We start from the raw sequence: 15508 nt of genomic DNA, 5'->3' as shown, positions 1-15508 counted from the left end.
AGTGGACGTGTAGTGTTAGGTGGATGGCTGGACTTGATCTTGAAGATCTTTTCTAACCTCAATGACTCTATGACTCAATAATTCTATGACACTAACCCTAACTTTAATCCTAAAACTAAACCTACCCAAACCATAAAACCTAAATTAAATAAAATAAAACCTAATCCTAAATTAGTGTCCTAAAAGCATTTTTTTCCTAAAAGCAAAAATGTAACTCTACCCTTAATCCTCACCCTAAACTCAAACTCCAATCCTAGGCCTAAACCTATCCATAACCCTAGTCCTAACCCTAACCCCTAAGCACTAACACTATACCTTAACCCTAACCCTAACCCTAACCATAACCCAAAACGCCAGCCCTATCCATAGCCCTAAACCTAACCATAAACCCTAGCCCTGATGACTAACCCTAACACTAACCCAGGACCCTAACCCTAACTTGAGCAACCCTAACTAAACCTAACCATACCCTAAATCTAAATATAATCCTATCCTAACCTTTTGTCTTGTTTTTGGCTGGGACAGAGTTAATTTTCTTCACAGAGGCTCACACAATGCTGTCTTTTGGATTTTTGATAAAAAAGTGGTGATAAAACAATGATGTTTTTAGTTCTTACAGAGCAGCAGTTACACAGAGCCAAGGACTTTTCTGCTTCTTATGCTGGCCTGCCAGCAAGGAGGCTGGGGGTGCACAAGCTGGGAAGGGATGGAACCAGGACAGCTGACCCAAACTGATCCAAGAGATATTCCATACCATATGATGTCATGTGCAGCAATAAAAACTGGAGTAAGGGGGGAAGAGCATTTGGAGTGATGGCATTTGTGGCATTTGTCCGTGACAACTGTAAGAAAGAGTTATGTGTGATGAGCCCTACTTTCCTTGAAATGGCTGAACACCTGCCTGCCAATGGGAAATAGAGAATGAATTTCTTGTTTTGTTTTCTTGCATGTGTGGCTTTTGCTTTATCTAACTGACTTTTTTTCAACCCATGAGTTCTTGCACTTTTACATTTCTGATTTTGTCCTCCAACCAACTTGGGTAGCGTGAGCAAGTAGTTGTGTGGTACTTAGCTGCCTGACAGAGTTAAACCACAACACCCTGAAATCTTTAAAATAAATAAATAAAAATAAAACTATGTTATCTAGGTCCCTTTCTTAGGATGACTAATTATTTGCTTCTCCAAGTGTCCTGGTTGCTTGCAGTAACCACAGCAATCCTCTGGTGTTACTCAATCTCTATTCAGATATCTGCTTCTCTGATTTCTATTATTTCCCTGTCTCCTCTTTAAAATCTCTCCCTTGCAAGGCTGCTGCCAGAAAGTTTGCCTTTTGTTCCTGCTGCTTTCTCTTTTGTTTAGCATTTTCCTCATCCCTTCCATTATATACAAATGCGGCTATATTCATGATTTCTCCCATTGATTTACCTTGCCGTCCTGGGGGATGCTTAGTAAAATATTTCTTCATATCTGGGTCTGCTTGATATACTAATAATGACACAATCAAGGGTCTACTTTGTTCTGCTTCAGGATCTATTCCCCCTGACATTCACTGCTGTTTCTCCAACCTGATTAGAAAAGTAGAGGGGTGTTGCTCTGGTTCTTGCTGACAGTATTTTATCTTTGTCCAAATTACCATTCTTTGTCCTACTGCCTCTATTGCAGTTACTAAGCCATTAGTACAGGTTTTAAGTGCATACATCCTCCTGCCCTTGTCTGATAATTCCAACCTGCCTCAGCCCTGAAGCTGAAGTTTTCTCAAAACAGGATTTTTATGGTTTTCATCACATAATGGGTTTGTTGCTCCTAGTACATCCCCTAAAAGTATTCAGGCCCCTGTTTACAGCTCTGGGTGGTGAGTAAGCAATACGTGCCCAGCTTCTAGGCAGAACTGTTAACACTTTCCTTGCAGGGCAGATAAGGCAGAGCAAGGCAAAGTGGTTAACCCATTCCTCACACACAGTTCAGTGCACTTAAAGACCCAGTAGGTTTCTTCAGTCTCAGTTCAATGGATGCAGATGCTGCTGTCCCCATATGCAGGTCTAGCCCGCGGTGAGGCTGAATACGTATTCCAAAGATATAGATACACCCACCAAGTCAGCCACAGTAGACCAACACAGACAGAGCCGTGCCTTTAGAAGGAAACAAAAACAGCATTCATATAAATATGAACACAGATAGTGAAGCCATTTTTTTCCCTTTTCATCAGGATTAAAGTTTCCTGTTGAAAATGTACACAAACCTTCACTCTCTAGATTTACACACGAAACACATTCACAGACCTTTCAAATATTAACACGGGTTCTAAGTCTGTCAAATAATGATGACTTATCTGTTACCTAGTAAGCTGGGTGATTAAACTCTAAGACTCAATCTGGAGTTTTAGAAAGATGGCATTTTTTAACTGCAGCACCGAACGCACAGGGGATTACTCCACCTAGTGTATGCACGAGTTGCTTAACAACAAAGGCTATGCTATTAGAATATACATATTCATTAGCTTTCCAAGAAATAACTAACATATTCATACTATTTCTCAGAACTCCTTAAAATATGTAAACATCCCTGACACATATGCATTTGTTTCTACTGGTGGTCTTTTGGGGTCTTCTGGTGGTCATCGATAGTCTTCCTCACTGCTTTCACTAGTTAAACCCAGTTCTTGCACATGCTCTTCCTTATCTCTGTTCCTTCTTATCTTATTGTTTCAACTTAGGCATGCATACTAAGCTAAGTCATTTACACATCCAAGGATATATTCATTGCATGAGTTTCTCACCTATTCTGAAATATCCTCCAGGCCTGGGTCATCCTGCCCCCCATTTTGAAACACAAGTCTGTATGTTAAAGCTGACTAATTAGCAAGTAAGGTAGCACCAGAGATACAAGGTTTCTAAACTTCCTTCTAACTATACATAGTAAAGGCTTGGCCTATCTGTTCAGGAAGCATTTCAGATTTGATTCCGTTGTTCTATTAGGGAGAAAACCGTATGTTCTTTGACACAGTATCAATCAAGTCATCAGCTCAGACCTTGGTTGTGTCCAAATGCAGGTCACCTCTTACCAGTTTGAAGGTCATTAGCAAATTACATGTACATACACAGGACTCAAATTAACAAGAGAATAATGCTTTGTCTTTCTTTTTCTTTTTTATTAAACTGTCTTTATATCAACCCATGAGTTCTTGCACTTCAATCTTTTTTAATTCTATCTCTTATCCCACTGTGGAGGTGGTGGCGGTGGGGTGCCTGCAGAGTTGAACCACAATAATCGGAGGGAGACTTTTCTCACTATGGTGGATCTGAGTGCACCAATAGGCCTTAATTGCACTGATGAGCCTCACTGTGGATCTTCATCCACCTGCCTCTGACCTGATCTCCTCAAATCAACACTATAGTTATTTCTACTTCAATCTCCTAGACTAACCTCTTAACCTACTTTGTCACCCGGTCGTGTCAGCCCCATCCCCTGCTGGACTGACCTCATCTCCGTCTCCAGTCCTGTCTCCCTGATGGACCATGGACCCATGGGCCTGTGTTGTAGCTATTTCCAGACCTGTCTCTGGCTGCATCTCTCATTGCTTCTGCCTGGACTCCTGGATCTGGATGGCTCCTGGACCTCGTTCACTACCTTGGCTGGGTCTGTTCATGAGAAGTTCTCTTAGTATTCCCTCTGCCCAACATATTCAGATGCTTCAGGACTGTGCCCTGGTCAGTAAGAGCACTGCTTGTGGTGTGCTAACCTTGGGCTTCTGGCACATTTTCCTTTGTGGAGCAGCCTTGCTCTTGATGCTTCCTATCAGTGGCACAGAGTGAAAAGAATAAGAGGTAATGCCTGGAATTGGAAATTAGGGTAACAAAAATTAAAGCAAGATCCTATAGACGGGAAGGTGATAAACTTGACTACAAGAATCTCCAAATATTATCCACTCACCCCCATTCTCTCATTCATCCGTTCATTCACATCCTCACACCCATGCACCCAAAAAGGATGCTGGTGACTGAGTACTCCCACCCAAGCATATAGACTCCATAGTCTGCCTCCAGCAGTAAGCAGCCAGACACCTATACATCCCCCCACATCAGAACAGAGTATGCCTTAGCCAGAGAAAGAAATTCAAAACTAGCACTGGAGATAAAACAGACTGCAGCGATGAGGTAAAGGGCATTGACAGAAAAGTGTACAAGCCAGCCAATTGTTGACCCACAACTGATCGTCCTTATCCCTTATCCGTCTGTTTTCCCACACGTGTACCTCCCCAGATTACCTAGGTCTATCCTCTTCCCCACCTGTGGTTTCTCCCCTAGTCATCCAGTGGGATGGCGGAGAGAATTGAACAGAGCAGCAAGAGCTCTTGGGTTGAGATAAGGACAGTTTAGCAAGAAAGAACAGAAAAAATAAAGGGAAAGAAAAGGAAAAACAAACGATCAAACAACAACAAAACAGTAACACCAAAAAGAATACACAAAGCACGTGACGCACAATGCAACTGTTCATCACTAACTAACTGATCAATGCCCAGCCAGTCCCCAAGCAAAGGCAGCCTCCCTAGCCAATTCCCTCCCAGTTTTTATTGTTCAGCATAGAGTCATATTGTATGGAATACCTCTTTGGTCATTTTGGTTCAGCTGTCCTGGTTCTCTCCCTTCCCAGCTTCTAGTGCACCCCCAAACTCCTTGCTCACAGGAGAGCATAAGAAGCAGAAAAATCCTTGGCTCTGTGTAACTGCTGCTCTGTAAGAACTGAAAACACTGTTATTGCCACTGTTTTTATCAAAAATCCAAAAGACAGCATTGTGTGAGCCTCTACAAAGAAAATTAACTCTATCCCAGCCAAAACCAAGACAAAAGGTTAGTAATAGAGTGCTATATAGAAATATGAATTAACTGTCACTCACATTTCTGATTTACCAGTAAGCCAGAGGAGTTTTTGCCATCATTTTCAGTGATATATTATCTGCTGAGAATACATATTATATGCTGTGTGTGTCAAGCATGTCGAATTATTTCAAATATGCAAATTCAATCTAGGAAACATTGGTCAGTTTGCAATGTACTACATAGGCCTACTAAATAAGAGATTACAAAAAACAACTGGATGTCTTTTGAAAAATGTGTTAGCCAAAATATCAGTTATGCTTTAATCAAACTTAAGTTTGGTATGGAAGTAGCTGACAGAAATGTAGTGTTCTGTGAAGCACAGAATATCAGACTCAGTGATCCAGCGGTCCCATTTGACTACAAAATCTGTGAATTATAAATTCACAGTTAGGTTCGTCTGTGGCATTTAACACTGTAGATTGGAAAGTGATGAAAACACTCCTTACTTTGTCCTTATTGCTCTTAGGAAAAACATAGTTGTAGTACCAGTTTCTACATAATAAAATCATAGAATCATTTAGGTTGGAAAAGGCCTTTGAGATCATCAAGTCCAACCCTCCACCTAACTACAAGTCCAACACTAAACCAAGTCCCTAGGCACCACATCCACACATTTCTTGAATACCTTGAAGGATGGCAACTCCACCACTTCCGCGGGCAGCTCAGCCACCCCTTCTATGAAGAAATTCTTCCTGATATCCAGTCTAAACCTTCCCTGGTGCAACTTAAGGCTTGTGTCTAAATTTCATGTAGATACATCAGGCACTGGTACAACAGGCAATACCAAAAACTGTGCATACTCTCTGTTGAAGACAGCAGCATCTAGTCAAGCAGAACTGCAAGAAGGGGAGGACTTTTCTTTCTTTAACGAGAAACTGAGTGTGCTGCAAGGCAGATCCTCCAAGAATCACGAGCTCTATCAACAAGAGCTGGGAGCCTGCAGCTCAAGAAAGAACTCGGAAACTGTTGAGAAGAGCAAGAAACAACCTGGTCCTCGGGTACCAAAAAGAGTTACAAGAACCAGAAGACACTGTGAAGTGCTTGCTGCAACTGACAGTTCTATTTAAACCTGTGTCCGCAAAGTAGTACTTAAGCTAGAAACAACAGTTTTCTCAGTGTGTTATTTAAAAAGACAAACAAGAACATAATGGTGTTTGCTTCTTTTATTATGAAAGATATAAAAATGCAGAGTGTAGTGAATCTATCCTTAGAAATTGAAACTTTTTCTGGACCAACATTCTATTTACATATACAAAATTCCCCAAGTGGAACAATATCAAATGTAAAAAACACATTATCAGAATATACCACATATATACAAGTTCAGAGATTTCATATCTCTGTTACTGTAAATGTAGTTGTTACACAAGAGGTCAATTCCAACATGCTTTACACAAGTATTTTAAATTAAGCAGATGAGACTACTCAAGTAAAATAAAACAAACTGGGCAAAGCTCTGCTATCTGAACAACTACTTTATAAATATAGTACAAAATAACAAAGCCAATTTTTCAGCCACGCTCTATCTTCTGTTGTAGCAAAATGCTCATGCTCCAAGTTGATTGAAGAAAAACAATGGAAATAGCTACTGGTTGTTATTGACATCAAACTAGAAACCTCTCAAGAATCAAAAACATACTGGCTTTCAGATCTCTGATGAGTCATTAGGAAAAGCAAGCATTTTTATTCCTTTTAAAATTCTCCCCTCTAACAGAAAATACAAATAAAATAGTTAAGCCACCACTCTGTATAGTTTTTAACTGGAACCAATTACTGCTTAGTAAAATAAGGCACTTCTTCCTTTAGACCAATACATTTCCCTAAGTTTTAGTGTAGCTCCATTTTACACAGAGAAGTGATTTCAGCTAAGCCACTTGTGACAGCAGAAGGGATGCTGTTAAGAGCTGTTGCTCTCCAAGCATTGATGGCTTCAGCGATACCTACGGGATTGCTTGAACCCAAGTCACACAGTGAATATACGGCTGCCAGCTGCACACCCCAGGGAACATCTGCAAAAAGTTAACACAAATCAGCTTCTAGAAATTTGAATATGCAATAATTCTGAGAAGAAACATGAAGCTAAAAAAACCATTAGTTCAAGAACTGGAATACAAACATTTATTTTGAGGATGCCTAAAACCTGAAAGTAGCAAGAAGACGACCTTCACAAAAATTCTGTGGCATTTCATTTTATAATAGCATTTTCCAGTTTTCTGATTTCAGAAGATTTTCAGTATTCAAAGGGCAAAAAAGATTTGAGTATTCAGTGATTTTACTCTAGTTCTAGTACCATCTGATCAAGATGGTATGAAAATAGTCAGGTTTACACAGAGACTGGAACAGACACTTAAAGATGCGTTCCTTCCACTTACATGGAAAAGACTGAGATTGAAAGGCAGAGTAGCTATAGGAGTGGTTCAAAAAAACTCCCTAGCATCAACCCATGCTTTGCTGCAAAATTACTTAATACGCAGAATAACTTAGAAATGCATATGCTGCTTTTCTTGCCTCACTTTGTCTCAGTTAGGAATTTAGAACACCTTACAGCCCCCTGTCTCCTAATATAACACTCTTGCTAGTAGCAAACCCCAGCACGAACTGTTCAGGTAATAAATTAACTATTCCTGCTTATGTCACAATCACACATTATATTCTCAGAAGCAGCTGGTACACTGTTAGGTGAAACAGCATAATTTCAAGTTGGCTGAAACTACCTCAGAGTTGTTTCCTGCCTGAAAGGGAAAGCAATAGACAGGCTTCGTTAACTTTGGAAGGGCCAAGGACTCAAACTGCAACCTGTTTGTTCTTTTCTACACTAACATAAAACTGCACAAAGCAGGCTGTTTTGGCATTCGTGTCCTAATTTGTGTGTGTTTTGTTTATACTAGCATAAATTCACATTGCAGATTTTATACTGAAGTTCCTCTAAATAAACATTACCTTCCTCTTTTGCATGATGCACAAACAGTGCAATTACAGAACTAATATTCTTCACAGCAGAAATATAACCTTCCTTCAAACCTATTTGGCCCAATCGACCTGAAAGATATAAAAAAAAAAAAAAGAAAAAAAAAGGTTACTATGTATCTGAGGTTTAGACAATCAACATCCTAAATTTTACATTCACTGTCTGTTGAAGTGCCAACATAAAATCCAAATTTGAATTACAACTGCCTAAAAATTATTTGTTCTTGTTATCATATTTGTCTCGGGACCATCAGTTGTCTTTTTCCTATTCTGACTAAAGACACAAAGGCATTTTTCATCAGACTGATAAAACCTCCTGCAGGTTTACAATTTTTAAGAGTAAAACTCAAGGAATGCAACTTCTGTTTAACAAACAGTATTATGTAACTTATATACCAAAAACATCTATCCAAAACCAAAGTTTATCTGTTTATTCTGAATGCCACCTAGATACCGAAGGATTTTACCTTAAAATCGCATCAAGAGGTATTATGTTACATATAAAGCCTTATTTTATATACTTCGCTAAAAGCATATATAGCTACAGATAATTTAATTTTAAATACATAAAACAATAATATTTACTATCATGAAATCATAGTAACATCTCATAACTTGAATACATGATTTTCACAGGCTGACAAATAGTATCTGCATAAGACTGTAACAGTGAAAGGTGAAATTTTTTGAAGAAAGTTTAAAAAAATCCAAAAAATGCAAAAATGCTTCAATTCATTTTCCAGGCAAACTGACGCTTTTAAAGGTCATACATAAACCAGAAATTCAATCATGAATTTAGATTACTTACCAATTAGCCTGAGTGTCAATGCGATAATACTATCAGGAATAGACTGCGCACTTCCATGCTCTTTTCTCTTCTTTACCCACTTATCCATAGAAGGCCAAAGCACTTTGCTGTGAATAAATGAATTAAAAAATCTGATACTGCACGAAGAGTTGGCACAGAATATTTATACAGAAACAAACACAAATGATTCTTTCATTTACTGTGTATTTCTGTAACTCCACTTGCATGTTGAATTCACCTTCAGGCAAAACTAGTAACACTACAAGCACCTACAAGCCTCAGGAATATAAAGACTGTTTTACACCCAAACATTAAAAGCTAACTTACTGGAGGAATCATTCCTGTTCAGAATATTACTTCTGTCCTTCTTCCATTTCCTTGCAATTTTCTGCATCTCTACATAAAGTCAAGAGGTTACTCCACTAACTTACATGTATATGGAACCACACTTCTTTCAAATGTTACACGAGTCACACGTTTTGTATGACTGAAAATTAACAGTTTGTATATTATAAGTAGAATCTGGTGCTTGTTTTTAAATTTGAATGGACTTGAGACATGTCCTTAAAATTATGAGACCATCCTTAAAATTATGCTGATAGACTTAGCTATCATTAGTACAACTTCACACAATCAACTCTGTATGACTTCAGTTAAAGAGACATACCTTTCACTGAACCTAGTATAAATTTTGAAAGTGTTCCACTAAAAATAACTTCTGTATCAAGGATTTTAATGATTCTAATAAGTTTTTCACATTTACTTCATATTCAACAATTAGATTATGTGGTTGTTAAACCAATGCCTTATTTTGGGAGATTGTACTAGTTTATATAGCATCCACATACAAAATAGGGGCTGTCAGAACAGTGTACACATCAAATTGCAGTCTTTCAAACCAAGTTAAATATGTCAGCAGGTTATGCATTGGATTATAGTGTTCAAAGAAAATGTAAGCCACTGGGTCAAAGTATTATAATGCTTTTAGAATTGAAATCAGACTGAAATCAGTATCGTATAGTAGTGAAATGCAACCATACTCCTTTTCAGCACTGAAGTAGCGCTGTTTGCAGATCAAAAGTTCCACCCCCATTTTTTAGTGACTGAAAAAGAAAAGCTTTTTAAAAAATTGATACTAAATTCAGAGGAAAACAACCATGTTGCTCACTTGACATACAGTACATCTCAAAATCTTTCACAATTGTTCACATATAGCTATTTAAAAAGCAACTCGTTATTAGAAAGGTTCTAACAGGACTAATTTCTTGAATTAGTACTCCAATATCCTCCATTTGCTCACTCATCTTAAAATAAGGCAGACAAACACAGCAGTCTAGGCCTCATCAGATTACAAAACCTTCTTTTTTAAGTATGTATGCAAGATTTCGTTATGTTAAAAGCTAAGCTGCAACGTTTCAAATGCGAAAAAAAAGCACAGAAAAATGTCTGAAGGAACTGCTTGCCACAATACCTTATGACATTGTCATGTGTCCAATCCCACTTCAGGTTAGTGCAGAGTAGATCAATAGCAAATATGTACTGCCAAGCATCTTCACTCAGATCTTCTCCATATCGTTCACTCTGCTGAAATTCTACTTTGGGACACGACTGCATTTCTAAAAGCAGGTTTGAGGTCAAAATACCTGCATCTAAAGATGAACTCTGGAATTACAGAAGGTGATTACTTTAATGCATGAAAAGTTACCAACCCAGAACCGCACTCTTTACAAATATTAGATTCTAACTGTCCACAGCAGCATTGGAGTTCATCTTACAACACAAATTCAACTTTGAGCTAGTGTTAACACAAGCAAACAAATAAAAAAGTACACAGAACTAAAATCTTCAAGTACTCAGTATTCATCTTGATGATTTTAGAAAAAGTAGAGTTTAGGAAAACAAACAAACACGAACCCACTCTCTTCTCTGCTCCCACAGTTTGGGGATTTTTGTTTCTCTTGATGAAACTTTAAGGTCAGAAGAGCCCTTTTACAATGCAGAAAGATTATATCAGTCCTGCTCATTTTTGAGATTTTTTTTTAACGATGCTAAAATTTGATACTGATTATTGCTCAGTAGGGGGTAATTTCCAAGCAAGTACTTTCAATAGCTGAGGTAATAAGAACTGAAAACACATCACATAAAACAATTCTGCTAATTAAACAGCTGGGGTAAGCAAGGAAATTTAAAGACAAACATCTTTCACAAACCTGAAGTACTAAGAAAAAAGTCTAGATTTATAACACAAACACAGTGGCTGCTCAGCTTACTTCCTCCGTATGGACCATATAATTGGCAAACTCTGCAATTGTGTAAATCACTAAAATTGGTATACTTTAACCAAGAACTAAATCCCTATGCTACACCAGGTTTTCTTTCACACATAGAATAATCTTACAAAAAAGTCACATGCATCTTGATACAGCAGACTGTCAACCACAAGCAACCTGAAATTTGTCCCTGTACGTCCACCTAGGTAAATACCACAAAGGGCGATGTCATCAGCTCTCATCAACAGACGATCCTGAGGTTCTTCTCCCCAGCTGCAGCAGCTCTCATGTTTTCTAAGAGCTCCAAGCCACAGCTTGAGGGTAGCAGGAGTGTACAGAACAATTACTGAGGTATACTTAAGTGCATCTCTATTGGAGTAAGATTGAAAGCGATAACCTAATAAAATGGAAAGTACAACTTCTTTGCTAAACAAGGATTGCAGTACTGCATAACTCGAAACACCAGAGCTTAATGTTACATCCCAACAAAAAAGAAACATCTACAAATCTATGTCCTCTTAGCTCACCCCACTGTAAGCCTGTACCAGAACAGAAGGTTTATAGGTGCTGTAATTCCACTGGTACCACATTAAATTCAGGGCCAGTACAAAGCAAGATAAAACAAAAAAAAACACGTTTTTCCAGTAAGTACAACACCTAAAGGCCACTGATTACAACAAGCCTAGCTGTAGTCCCCAAGACTACTGCATCAAAAGAAGCATGGTGGGCAGGCTAAGAGGTGATTCTCCCTCTCTGCTTTGCTCTTGTGAGACCCCACCTGCCACCTGTAGAACTGTGTTCAGCCCTGGGGCCCTCAGCACAAGGGCATGGGCCTAATTAGAGCAAGTGCTTTGTGGAGGGCCACAAAGATGATCAAAAGGCTGGAATACCTCTACTACAAAGATAGGCTGGGGGAGTTGGGGTTGTTCAGCTTGAAGAAGAGAAGGCTCCAGGGAGACCACGCTGCAGCCTTCAAGTACCTAAATGGTGCCAACAAGAAAGCAGGAGAAGGACTCTTTGTCAGCGAGTGTTATGATAGGATAAGGAGTAATGTCTATAAGCTAAAAAAGGGGATATTTAGATTAGATATTCCGAAGAAATTCTTTACTCAGAGGGTGGTGAGGCACTGGAAAAGGTTGCCCAGAGAAGCTGTGGATGCCCCATCCCTAGAGGCATTCAAGGCCAGGCTAGATGGGGCTTTGGGCAACCTGGTCTGGTGGGAGGTGTCCCTGCCTATGGCAGGAGTCCTGGAATTAGATGAACTTTAAGGTCCCTTCCAATCCAAACCATCCTATGATTCTAAACCAGACATGGAGCAGTACGCTAGGATTGAGAACAGAAGAACTAGGAATCAAGATGACTTTGTTCAGCTTGTATTTTACAGAACTATAGCTCTTCCATCAAGCAAGCCTGGCATTAATATTGGTCTCCAAAACTAGTTGGGCACTAGCTTTTAAGCAAACACTCAAGTTTGCTATACAAATTCCTTATCCAGGAGCAAAGTATCTCCAGCTTTCCATCTGTATGATAAAAATTTGCCCCTACTGATATAAAGGATGTTCCAATTTTTCCTCTTTGCAACATTCCTTTCAGGATAGTAATATGTGCCTGCTTAAAACTAACAGAAATTACACAACTCATCCAAGATCACACAGGAAGTCTTAGTCTCAAAGACTTAAGTCAAATTCCTGGAGTCCTTAGGTCCTAAGCATTGGTCATTCTTCTACCACCACTGCAGTTTTGTACTGTGACAACTGCTTATGAAATCAGGTTTGGCAACATTTTTTTTTGAGATAAATGGTCATTTACACTCTACCTCACAGAAAGATCATGAATGAAATGAGACAGACTCATCCTGAAAATAACTGTGATAAATAATTATCAATTATACAAGGAACTACAAAAGACAGACAATCCCAATATGTATTTTTAAAAAATAAAATAAAATAAGCAACCACAAAACATATTAAAAAAAAACACAAAGCAAAACAAAACAAAAATGATCTCAAGAAACATTAAAATCACAGTTCCATAGAGTGATACAACTCCCTAGTCCAAGAGTACTCCAGTCAAAATTTAAAAATAATACAAGCACTAAGTGTTTACTACAGATATTAGTATTTAATAGGGAAAACAAAGAAGTGTTGTGTTCTGATAGGGTTTAGACAACCACAGGAAGATAGCCTTAAGTATCATTAGTCGTGCAATTGTACAGGCTCCATGGGAAATCCACGGAGCATCTTCACACCCTGCATCAGAAGATTCTTGATTTGATACAGCCAGCAAGGGAACCAAAACAGACAAAAGCTTATATTGACAGTGAAAGCAGAAGTTACCTGCTCCCAGCTGAGATAAGCACTGAGACAGGTCAGGACATCGTCATTTGCACTCTGCCTGATGACTAATTGCATGGCTTTGTTAATTGCACCTTCGAAGAAAAATATGTCAGGCCATATATTTGTGATGAATAAAATCAACTTCACTGCATCTGGAAAGCCTAAGAAAAAAAAAAGAGAGAACAATGTAAGTTTTTAACATACAAAAACAAACGAAAATACACTCAGACATCAAAAGCCAGTACACTCTACAGCAAGGTAACAAGGAGAGAAGGCACAGAAGTCATGTAAAAACTGCAGCCCAGTGAGGTGGAATCATACTAGCACACCCCAGTCCTGATATTAAATAATGGAAGGGAGGAGAAAACAAACAACCAAATGAAAAAACAAACACCTTCCCCATTGTAATTCTTTTTTTTCTTTCCAAAAAGAGTGTTTTAGTCAGTAAGTCAGGCATGGTTACACTGGACTTGGCTGCGTAACAAAAGTGCGTGCGGTCCTTTTCCCTCTATTCTTACTGCACTTCAGTTCACTAATAAGAGTGGTCTTGGAGCACAGAAACTGGATTTCACAATGACTTTAAACTGGAAGATGCACTCTGGAATCCTACCTGATACAATCCAACTACAAATGAACATTCATATCACTGGATTAAGATAGAGCTAGTCCAAAAGTAAAAGAAAAAAAGGAAAAAAAAGAGAAGGAGAACAGAGAAGGGGATAAAGGAAAAAGAATTAAGAAAAGGTGGTGAAAATTATCTTAGAGTTATTTAAGGCAGAATACCTGAAAGAACAGGAGAAGGAAAAAAAAAAAAAAAAGATGGACAGGAAGCCAAGAAAACAGATGATGCACTGACTGTTTATAGTCAATTCGGCAATTGTGTAGCTGAAATATAGCTCACTTGTGTTACCAAATGAAGGGGAAAACTTTAAAATGAATGCATTAGTAATCAAAATAAAATAATTGAATAAAAAAAAGGGGGGGGGGGAACCTTCAAGATGTGTTTACAACTGTTCACATTCTAAATAAAATAAAATAAAACCACAGAAAATCCACAACAGGAATTTAAACAATTCAAAGCATACAACAGAAAATCATTCAAAGTCTACATTTAACAGAGTTTTACTGAAGTTCAGATTGTTGGTTCCTTTTTTTTTCTTTTTAAAAATCAAATGTGTTTTATGAGTCAGTGCTTACTCAGTAAAAACAGTAGTAAACAAAAAGTACAAAGTTCTCTGGAATCACAATATCATTTTGGAGATGGCAGGGCAAAAATGAAAGTATACAGGATCCCAAAGTAAGTATCTCTTTGAAAAAGGAGTGGACTACTAAGAGCACAGGTGATCACCAAGCTGAGATAGAGATGTAGACAACTGTGAGACAGGAAATTTCTTCTAAAACATTCTATATTTTTCAGTATATAAAAAAGGTCCAAGGAAAATGCGCCTTTCACAGGAAGATTTTCTTTGTTCATTTGCTTTTAGAAACCTAATCATTCTGGAACAATACAGCAAAGACAGACAAAATGTTCAAGATACAAGACCACTGAGACACACACTATACCTTCTTTAAGTAAGCTATAGCAGAAGAGGCGGGCTCTTTCCAAATCTCCTAGCTGTCGACAAGTTCCTGTATAGACTCGACAAAGAGCCTGGTTGAAATTGTAATTTGAGGATGTTTTCTGAGCCTTGAGTTTATTGAGAATAACATGCAGCAACGACTCAGCTAAATGCTATAAGGTACAAAAAACAGTTGTTAGACTGCACTATATTTGAGAATATTTAATAGCATTATAACAGTATGACAAGAGAACTGTTTGTAAGAACATTGTTTGCATCCATGTAAGAATACACATAATTAAATCACAGGCAACCAGCAAATGAAATAACAAACCTGAGTAGCAACTTCAGTAGTAACTTGCTTCTATCAAGTTACCACATTTGGCAAGTCCTAACAAAGGTGACAGCAGAACTCAGTAGACAACTTCTGTGGAGAACTGACAGATCATTATTCTGATCTCAGTCTGCCTAATTACTTTCAAGAACTGCAATGGGGCAAAATGCTGCTATGCGATGCTATGAGTTTTTTTCCAATAAAATTCATTTGAGCAACCTGATGTAGAATGATAATCAAGGTAAACACTGAATGAACAAGTACACCGGTATTATATATATACAATGCTGTTTTGTGTTTTCTTTTTTAGTGAAATAACAAAAAAGACCAAAAAAAATCAAACTTCACACCTTTAAAC

At 38.2% G+C, this 15508-nt stretch overlaps 1 protein-coding gene across 6 annotated transcripts in view; it reads right to left on the bottom strand.

Annotated features, from left to right (window-relative positions):
* Positions 1-6024: 6024 nt before the first annotated feature.
* ICE1 (interactor of little elongation complex ELL subunit 1) overlaps positions 6025-15508 on the bottom strand; it is a 35519-nt gene continuing 26035 nt past the window's right edge. For 5 of the 6 annotated variants that reach the window (XM_080579764.1, XM_080579763.1, XM_080579765.1 and 2 more), the window contains 6 exons: positions 14821-14989; positions 13258-13418; positions 10123-10313; positions 8652-8758; positions 7817-7915; positions 6025-6885 (listed from right to left, as the gene is read on the bottom strand). In XM_080579764.1, the coding sequence (XP_080435890.1) occupies positions 6704-6885; positions 7817-7915; positions 8652-8758; positions 10123-10313; positions 13258-13418; positions 14821-14989 (909 nt within the window). In that variant the 3' untranslated portion in view covers positions 6025-6703. Of the gene's footprint in view, positions 6886-7816; positions 7916-8651; positions 8759-8978; positions 9048-10122; positions 10314-13257; positions 13419-14820; positions 14990-15508 lie in introns of those variants that run through there. The other variant, XM_080579767.1, reaches the window with a different exon arrangement.

The sequence above is a fragment of the Anser brachyrhynchus genome, assembly GCF_964034855.1.
Source record: "Anser brachyrhynchus genome assembly, chromosome: 2".
Lineage (NCBI taxonomy): Eukaryota > Metazoa > Chordata > Aves > Anseriformes > Anatidae > Anser > Anser brachyrhynchus.
The sequence above is the reverse complement of the archived record's forward strand: the minus strand, read 5'-3'. Positions and strand labels throughout refer to the sequence as shown.